Source organism: Etheostoma spectabile, chromosome 8 (assembly GCF_008692095.1).
Source record: "Etheostoma spectabile isolate EspeVRDwgs_2016 chromosome 8, UIUC_Espe_1.0, whole genome shotgun sequence".
NCBI lineage: Eukaryota > Metazoa > Chordata > Actinopteri > Perciformes > Percidae > Etheostoma > Etheostoma spectabile.
In genome coordinates, this window is record NC_045740.1 from 15,058,990 (window position 1) to 15,069,109 (window position 10,120).

The 10,120-nt window shown below is 39.5% G+C and overlaps 1 protein-coding gene across 8 annotated transcripts in view; it reads left to right on the top strand.

Annotated features, from left to right (window-relative positions):
* Positions 1–10,120, top strand: part of LOC116693604 (transcription factor SOX-6) — a 113,845-nt gene that overhangs the window by 64,467 nt on the left and 39,258 nt on the right. For all 8 annotated transcript variants that reach the window (XM_032522664.1, XM_032522668.1, XM_032522667.1 and 5 more), the window contains one exon: positions 8,708–8,880. In XM_032522664.1, the coding sequence (XP_032378555.1) occupies positions 8,708–8,880 (173 nt within the window). The remainder of the gene's footprint in view (positions 1–8,707; positions 8,881–10,120) is intronic.

The following is a 10,120-nucleotide window of genomic DNA, read 5'->3' on the forward strand; positions in this document are numbered from 1 at the left end:
CACACACACACACACACACACACACACACTAAATGTGTGTAATCATACTTAAACATACTTTCACATCACTGGCTGTCTGTTCTGTTACCGGATCACTCCTCTAGAGACAGCCTGCATGTTTTGTAAGAGGCTATTAAGCTATCAAGTTGAAAATCCACTTCATAAAACTTCTTTTTGTTTGAAAGTCACTCATATAATTTCCACTTGACTGTCTTCTCTTTACTGAGAAGTGGGATGCCTGATCAATATTAAGGTCAAGTGCTAGCTCACTCTTCCCATGTCTATGTATTTCAAATGAAGACGTGGACTTTAAGATTAGAAAAAAGCCCTCTTTTTTGGGTTTTACTTTGAACTGTGAAAACAAATTGAAGAAGCTGTTCAAGGCCATTCAGCAATTGACGTTTTGGTTTGTTTTGTGGTTCATAGCGTTGTCTCTCTTCTCATTGCTCACATTTAGATTCTTTCATTTCCCCCACTAACAGACCTCCTGTTATTTGTTACCTTTCTGAAAATGTTCTCCTTTTTAAAATCAGGGTTCACTCAGATCATCACCATAAGTAGAACTTATTACTTAGCTAGAACAAGAAGAAAAACAAACACACAGTGTACTTTTCCAGGTCTTCTCTTAAGTCTGATAAAATCCAAGGGGAAAAGGCAACAAAGACAAACAGTCTTTTAGTTTTACAATAAAGGTTGAAAAATGTTATTAAGGGCCCATGCTGCCCTCAGGTAAGCCCCTCAGGCAGTACACTGCACAGGGAGTGGCACACCAGAACTCCACCTGTGGTCTGTATGTCTAACTTTACAAACAGTAGATCTTAGTATCTTAACACACCTGTTTTACGGGTGAAGCGTGCGTGGAGGCAACCCTGTATCCTAGGAGTTAAGTTTAATTTGCAACAGCAAATATGTGCTTAGGGAAACAAAATGCCTGCTGGATTACATTTTCTATTGACATAATGAAAACATGTTAATTCATGTAAAAATATAATACTATAATACTACTATCCGGGTCAATGCGGGGATTAGGATACAAAAAGGTAACTGTATTCCGTTAAAGTTACAGAAAAAAATCTTATTACTGCAACATTTAGTAAAAATGGAGATTACTAGCAAGATTTACAAATTTAAAATACATTTTACAAATAAAGAATGATATACTACCATGCGCACACATTAAAACTCTTCACGAGTCTCACACGACGACACTCTGTGGGTGAAACTATAGCCAACAGTTGCCACTTCACTGGCCTCTAAAGTGAAAAGAAAACTTTGCCGTTATTTTTTGCATTCAAAGCAGGAAAAAGGAACAGCATCACCGTCACATCACAGTCATACCCGTACTTGGTATTGGGGTAATCCAAACACCTTTAATATTGTGATATATTGTGATTGGATTACTGACTACATTTTCCACCGATAATTAGTAATTGTAGGACAAAGACAAACAGTCTTTTAGTTTTACATTGGCACTTGGATAAGATTAGGAAAAGATCATGGTCTGGTTTATTACAGCAAATTCTCTAATCTAGTACAGAAAAGGTATATGCAGTCAATCAAAACAATGTTATTAACATTTAGCTAAAACCATGCTCTTTCCCTAAACTTTATGAAAAGGCTTTTGTTGCATGAACCTAAACACAGATGAGAGTCTGGATGCAAAATCCTGGATTCTTGAGTCCCAGTCCTGCACTTTGTGTGTCCACCAGTGGAACCGTGTATTGCCTTGTCTGCGTGCTTAAACGTACATGCACATTCCCGTTCACAAGACACACAAAACAGGGACCCACTAAACAAAGAACTTTTAACTGACAATATTAATAGCTAACATTTAAGGATCATCAAGATGCAAGGTAAAAATTTTTATAGAGGCAAATCATAGGGTCATGCATCTTTTATTCAATGCATGAAATTCAATGTTGCTGATAGTTACAAGTTAGAATGACATAACGTATTCTTTAACGTTTGTGAGAAAACTCTGGTATGATCTGAGGGGTCTAGTGGAGGCCACCAGAACCAAGACAGCAGCATGCTTGTTCTGTACAGTACATAAAGTTGGAATGTGCCGTATATCAATTTCCTGTGCGTTAGTTGAAAACACTAATAAAATGCGTAAATATAGCACTAAAGCAGTAAATGCATGCACATAAAGGATCGCACGCACACACACACACACACACACACACACACACACACACACAGATGTCTCTGTTCGGCCAGCTGCGTTCTGACCAAAGAAACGCTCTGATTGAATTCAAGCGTTTGAGTCTTTTATTTCTGAATCGCCGTCTAGCTGACCTAAATACTCAAACACAACTGTTGATCTGTGTCTTCTCACAACAACCTGAACGTATTTGTTCAGTCGCACTTATTTTTAGGGTAAAGAAAACTTTTCTTCTTTCTTTTTTTGCTTGGAACATTCGGTAGCGCTCACAAATGCAAATCAACATGCTTGTGATTTATGGCATATATATGTTTTTAAAATTTTAGCTTATGCAGGGAAGGTTTGTAAGTATTTAAACTACAATGTGACTCACTGCACACATACACAACTGGGAATGTGCCCGGAATGACTTCACTCTGAGCTGGGGGGGGGGGGAAACTAGTGCATCAGCTAGCGTTTTGCAAATATTGTCAAGAGGATGCATAATTAAAAGAGTAGAAGTAACTCTAGGAAATCATGAAAGTTCATAGCTGCTTCCTGTCTTATATGCATTTACACGTTCATGAACTCATTTAATTCTTTAATTCTTTGGGTGGAGACATATAAGGGTCGGTTGCAGCAATATGGCAGTGATGCATCTACTGATACAAAAAAAAGATAAACTAACTGAAATAAAACAGGAAGAGCTGTATTAAACTGTTTTTTTAAATTCCATTAGCTAGTATTAGCAAAACCTTCCAAAATCAGCAAATACAAATGTTGAAAGTCTCTTTTGTTACCAACAACTTTAATAACATAGCAGCAAGTCACACACCTTGATTTTCCACCTCAGCCAAGCATGCAACTTTTTAACACTTTGGGCATTATTAAATGTCTTGCTTTGACTTTTTTTTTTAATTTAATTTTTTTTTTTACATACAAAGTCAAAAAGCAGCAGATGGCTAGAACATCTGATTATTATGTCAGTTGCAGAAGCTGGCACATCTGGCAGCAATAATCACACTGACATTCAAGAGTCACTTAAATCAGGCTTCTTACCCATTGTAACTTTTTTATTTTCATATATATATGCTACTGACTTCATGGAGAAGTAAGCTGTATAGTAAACCTGAATGTGTGCAGATTAGATGTGATATCTTTGTACCCAGCTGCCCTGGGTAGGTCACGACACTTGTTTTGACAAAATGTAGTGACCGTGTTTGGGCCTGTGGGCTGATGGGAAGTCAAGTGTTTGTTGTGTGGTGACTTCTGAGGCGAAGGTTTCATTCAGAGGAATGCTGGGAGTTTGGCACACAGATGAAACATGGTTTGAAGGTTTGGCAGAAGCCCAAAGAGTCCTGGGCCATTATGAGGTGTGATAATGCAGAATGTGTGATGGTTTGTGTGTGTGTGTGTGTGTGTGTGTGAGAGAGAGTTTGTGTGTGTGTGTGTAGGGGGATGGGGCTCATACAAGACTTTGCCATTGTTTGACTCCATGTAGTTTACATATGATTATAATAACATTATAGATAGTTAAATTACATGTTAACTGAGAATTGAGGCATATATTTACATACTGAATATCAACAGGCATACACACCGGCACACACTTACAAATATAAAAAAGAATGAATAAGATAATGCAATAAACAATATCGTTGTTGTCTGAAAAAAACCCACAGATGTCCAAATTGGGTCAGTTTTAATTTTTCAGATCAACTTAAAGACAAAGTGTTTCTTGATGGACTGGTCAAATTCTTTTACATCTTAAGCCAAATAAGTCATGTATTGTAACAAAACTTTTTCTCAAAATCATGAAAAGTAGGCATTTTGGTTACATGGTTTCCTTTTGCAGAAGCACAATTTAAAAAAAAAAAAAAAAAAAAGAGTAATAAAGAAACGTAAAATACAATCAATTAAATTGAATGCAACAAAATACAAATGTAGAGTTTATAAAAATTACACAACGTCCAATTTTATACATGCATGGGTTGGTGGGAGGGTTAGAACACATCTGGACACATCTGGATTACTGACATTGGCATTTATTTGGATTTTCTTAGTACATACTTTACCGTGGCAATGCTCTTTTATTACTTTGTGTTATTACTAAAATATGTTACAATACAACAAAAAAGCTGAATTTGAGTGCCATGAATCAAACATTGTTTTCACAGTGACAACAAACACCCCATGCGGCAGTAACAGCTTTGGCATCATGCTTCAGTTTTGGTTCAGATCATCTGAACCCAGTACGAAAACACTTAATGGCTTTATGTTTTGGCTACTGCCCTCAGCAGGTGTCGGAAATAATCTTGATGGATGGAATACGGAAAAGGTCTGAGATGATTATTGGTGCCAGAAGCGTTAAAGGAAGGCAAGACGTCGCGTTTGGAATGCACAACCCGTAATCCACAAGGATGAATCATGGAGCTGTAACATGCAGTTGTTGCGGTTACACAATATAGGATTTACTTCACTGCATGGAATGTAGGGGAGTAGGAATACATTGGTGTGTGTGTGTGTGTGTGTGTGTGTGTGTGTGTGTGTGTGTGTGTGTGTGTGTGTGTGTGTGTGTGTGTGTGTGTGTGTGTGTGTGTGTGTGTGTGTGAAGACATGACAGCGTTGCAAAGTTCCCATCAGTGTTGCAAGAGTAAATTGGTCAAAGAAACTTAGGGAGGGGAGAAGAAGGGAGGATTAGAGTGGCAATAACAGCAGAGAGGACGAGAGAGGAGGTGATGAAGGGAGGAGAAGAGGGGAGATGGCAGAGAGGTGATTGAGAGAGCTGGTGAGAAAAGAGGGGCGGTGGAGAAGGAGAAAAAGACAGATGAGCAGGTAAAGAGAGCAGAAGAGATTAGTCATACAGTGGATGTGATGAAAACAGGAAGAAAGAAGGAAGAAAAAGAGAGAAAACAAGAGAGGAAAATAATGTAAAGAAACCAAAGGAAAGTAGAGAAGAGAGGTGACGAGAGGAAAACAAAGAGAAGAAACAAGAAGCCGGTGATGAGAGGATAGGAGGAATCATGACAGCAGAGAGGAGAGAAAAGAAGAGGTCTAAAGGTGTAACCAAAAGAGAGGAGACAAGAAGAGAAAGCAGAAGAGAAGAGTAGAGAAGAGAAGAGAAGAGAAGAGAAGAGAAGAGAAGAGGAGGGTGAATCTGGACTTAGAAGTAGAGTTACTGATGGGGAGGTCGTTCGGGGAAAACCAAATGAAGAAAGAATGAAAGGATGTTAAAAGAGAGACAAGAAGAGGAGAATGTTGCCTTTGATACAGGGTGCTGAGGGGTAATTTGTGTGTGTTTGTGTGTGTGTGTGTGTGTGTGTGTGTGTGTGTGTGTGTGTGTGTGTGTGTGTGTGTGTGTGTGTGTGTGGGTGGGGGTGCAGTCTGGGGTACAATAGGGGCCTGAAAGGACTACAATAGGGACTCTGTTAGTATGCAGGTAGTGTTGGGGCCACCCCTGCAGTCTCCCTACATGGCCCCAGGGCAAGACCTAACACACACACACACACACACACACACACACACACACACACACACACACACACACACACAAACAAGATGAACCGGCATGTGTGTTTGTAGCCATCCACTGTCATAGAAAAGCAAGAACTTGACGTGACGTTGGTCATAAGTGATATGCATTCACTAAACAAGAATAATAACACAAACGCAGATAACAGCAGTCGCTCCAGGGTCAGGCAGGGGTGTGCTTCCTATAGTGTAGCTGAACTAAATTCCCCAGAGTGCTTGAGGGATGTTGCTGAAGAAATGTTCCAACTTTCCTTTACTCAACATGAATTCAGTGTAAAATGAGTTTTGAGAGTGTGCAGACATGTGTGACATACACCCCTCCACCTGCTGGTGCTGCCAAAACAACATGGCCTTTTGTCTAGGCCCTGATTGGTCAGTTTTAAGCCTAAAACACAGACAAAAATAATTTGATATGGTTTTGTTTTCCAGTCACAAGCAGAAAGGCTTTCAAAAAAACTTAGTACGCTTTGAAACGTTGTGCTGGCTGTCATCAGTTGTTCATGGTACACAATCATTCGCTTATTCCAGGCTGCGTGGCTAGCAGCTGACTGGTCACGTCCAATCAGAACACTGCAGATACAAAGTGTGGCTACCATATAACCGCTGTTACCCTGCTGATATGCTCATGCCACATTGTTTTCTGCTGCAGCTCACTCATTTATCCTTCCCTCCCATCATTCACCTTTTATGCATTTTTTCGGGTATTGTTAATTTGACTAAGATGTAATATTCATGCATGTATTTAAATAATCTTCCAGCAGAATCCTTGTTGCTATTCAGATTTTTTGAGAGCTCCCTCAAAGTGCAAAGCTGCAGGATTTGATTTTGTTTAACACGATAGAGAAAGCGACCAAGCAGCTTTTTCTTTTACGTTCAACAAGGCAGCAACCAAAGAGTAGCAGCCCGTTGATGCTGCTGAACGTCACCCGGATCCTTGGTCTGATTGGTTGAAGGACTATCCAATTGCGTACAGAGTCATTTGAACTACGCCGTTGGTCACGCCTCTTGTGCAGTAGAAAATAAAGAGCAGACTCCCCAGACGTTCAATCTTAACCCTCGTGTTGTCTTCCCGTCAAAATTGAAAATCAACACTTTTATTGACGCTTTTTATCAATGTTTTTAACTTTTTCTTTGTTTTTGTCCCTTTTTTCAACCCTTTTGTTACTTTTTTGATGTTTAAAACTACGTAACACTAGCCTATTAACTTTAGTTTTACAGTTATTGTTGGAATCTATGGTCAATAAACCTCATTTATTAGAAATTATACCTAATGTTTAAGTTAAAAAAAGCAGAAATAAGGAATTAATTTGACTAAAATTAAAGGAATGTATGTTGATGGATAATCACAGACTGGAATATGTCAACTTTTACTCTATATATAATAATAATACTATTTCCAAACCACTTCAATTGTTTTTTTTGCAAATGCTATAAAATTGAATAAGACAGCCCAAATTTATGAAAGTACAGATTTATACTTGCCAGAGAGCATTGTGTGGAATGAGTCATGTTATTTTGGGTAATTAAAAAGAACACTGATATAGAAAAACTGGTCAATTTGACCCGAGGACAACATGAGGGTTAAAAGATTGAGCTTGATCTGGTGATAGCCAGACTAAGCCACTTAGCTAGAAATGATAAATTCCCTGACATCTCTTACACATATAGTAATCAGTAGTTACAAATATATGTAAAATAAGAGATACGCAAGTCCTCCTGAGACCCCAGGCTTGACTCAAAGGTTCATTGATGGGAAGCCGGTGTGGGGCCATCTTCTTGTTGCTGTATTAGAAACTCTCTTTGAAGAAAGTGTGAACTTCCAAGTGTTAGTTCATCCAAGTGAAGCACCTTGCAGATGACACCCTCCTAAAGCTAACAGTAGAGTTACAAGAACTTTAGTGCGGAAGGAATTGAGTCAAGACAGATACTATGGAGGGAGTTTCAAATTTGACATGGAAAATAACTAAACAGTATGCAGTTACAGTATGAATACTTTGCGGTGACAGTGATAGTGAAATGATGTGAGACGACCGTTATGAAAAAAGTATATTGACTAAAACCTCCCAAGAATGTCTACATCATAAACCTGACAAAAGCCTTGACAGCTACTTATTTTCAAAGGTTTTCTCAAAGTGATTTTATTGTTCTTATGTGCAGACACTAAGTGATAAAACCTGATGGCATGTAGAGACAAGACGGAAGATAATAAGTAGGAAGATGTAAGCCAGATGAGTTATGGGAATTTGGGGATGGTTTTTTTTTCTTTCCAGTTCTTGTTGGCCAAACACATTTGTTGTGTTTGTTCTTAGGTTTTTGGAGGCATTTGTTGAATTTGCTTTGTTTTGGTTACTTGTAGCCAAAAAGGATGGATCTCTTCAGGAAGCAGCATGTTGAACACACAACGATTTTTTTAATGGCCTTTAATTGAGATGACTGTCCTCCCTGTCCGCAGCAGAAATTACGCCAGGTTGTTATAGTGACAACACACATCAGGGCCGTAAAGTGTGTCACACTCACTAGCATGAGAACTCGGTTTTGGCCTACTGTGCACACTAAGCCGGCGTTTTTCTTTTGTCTGTCTCTTGTTGAAGCAATTAAATCCAGGAGTCCTTGATTCCTCTTCAGCAGCAAGGCAATACACATTGCACAAAAAGAAGCCTCTCCATACTTTCTACTAGTCCAGCTGTTTTGCAAAACCTCAACTCAGTGAGTTTGTGACTTGCTTCAAGTCAGTGTATACGGAACATTATGCAGAAGTTAGCTTGCTATAAGCCACAATTCTTTGTACTGGCAATGTAAAACACAAAATTGGTCGGCGCTTTGACCGTCCTGCTATGTTAATACGTTCTACTCTCATTCTATTTCTATGGTTACTACCTGGAAATTAAACATCTATATCTGGCTGTACACCGTCATCTTTTAGCAGTATTTACTGTATCATGTACTTTTTCTTTTAGGCAAACATCCAATGTGAGGAGACCTTTCCTGTTTCAACATTAAATTATAACCCCTTCTTTTCTTAAACCTGTCCAGGTACACCTGAGTCGCTGGAGGAGAAGGAGCACCAACTTTCCACCATGATTGGTCAGCTGATCAGTCTGAGGGAGCAGCTCCTCTCGGCCCATGATGAGCAGAAAAAGATGGCCGCCTCACAGCTGGAGAAGCAGAGACAACAGATGGAGCTGGCCAGGCAGCAGCAGGAGCAGGTAGGGAGGGTCTGCATGTGTTGTGCTGTTGGTGTTACTGTAATATTTCATAATACCCTCAGTCCTTTGAGGTATTTTAACATTGTAGTCTCTAACTTAAATGCTGAGATTTGGGGATGCAAGGCCAACAGGGTGCAGTCTGACGGTCGGTTGAAAAAACAGCTGGAAAATGTTTTTAGAAAAAAATAATCTCTTAATTGCATTGCCTTATTAGGACTTCTCTTCATAGATTGCTTTTCTGTAAGGGATGAGCAGTTCTTTTGAAAAGTGTTCCGTTTTTTGTTTAGACCTTTAAAGGCCTGTTAAAGAAACCAGAATTGACCTATTTTCTACACATTTTGCAACCCATTAGTCACACTACCTCCATTGGTTTAGATGGACAATTGAAATATCATCATAACTGAAAGTGATGACAGCCAAAACTTTCACGATAAGTTGAAACCCAAGTTGTCAAGTAAAAAAAAAAAAATTCTTCGAACGTGTTTTTGTGCATGTTTGTTATATTTTTGTTTGTGGGTTCAAACGCTGTCGAAAAAGTTACCGATGCTGATGCACATCTTCAGATGTCAGACATAGAAAATAAATGTGTGACAGAGAAAGAAAGAGAGAGAGAGAGAGAGAGAGAGAGAGAGGGGAGAGAAAGCCTAAGCAGAGAGGTGTTTAGGTGAGCTGCTCTTTGTTTTCAGTGTTTGCCGACACGTTACTGTAGGTTGACACACGACAGGCTCTGTTTGGACAAGTCCACACCTCCCATCACAACACATTCCACCTTTCACAGCTTTACAAAGGAGCGGGGAAGATGGAGAGAGTGAAAAGAAAGACAGATTCCAATATCAGCCAGTCATTTGGCTGTTGAGACTTGATAGGATAATGCCCTACAGACAAATCCTGAGAAATCTGCCTTTAATGAAATATGACATGTGTGCAAATGGGGCGCCGCCTCCCATTCAACAGCCTGTAATTACATTTCAGAATAAATATACTAAACGACTCCTCAAGAAAAAAAAAGAGAGCAAGCTGCTTTACTTTTTTGGCACAGAGTGGGCGGGATCAAATAGTTGACGTGCTGCCCCTTTAAGGATTTTAACCTCACGCGACTGGCCGGTCCCAGCTGCCCCTCCCTCGCTGGGACTCGTCCCCGTAACATTTGACTTCAGATGTTTTTTATTAGACAATCTCACATCAAAACAACAGAGGAAGAAATGATCGCCCCTCCTTGCTGATGAGTGTTGATGGGTGG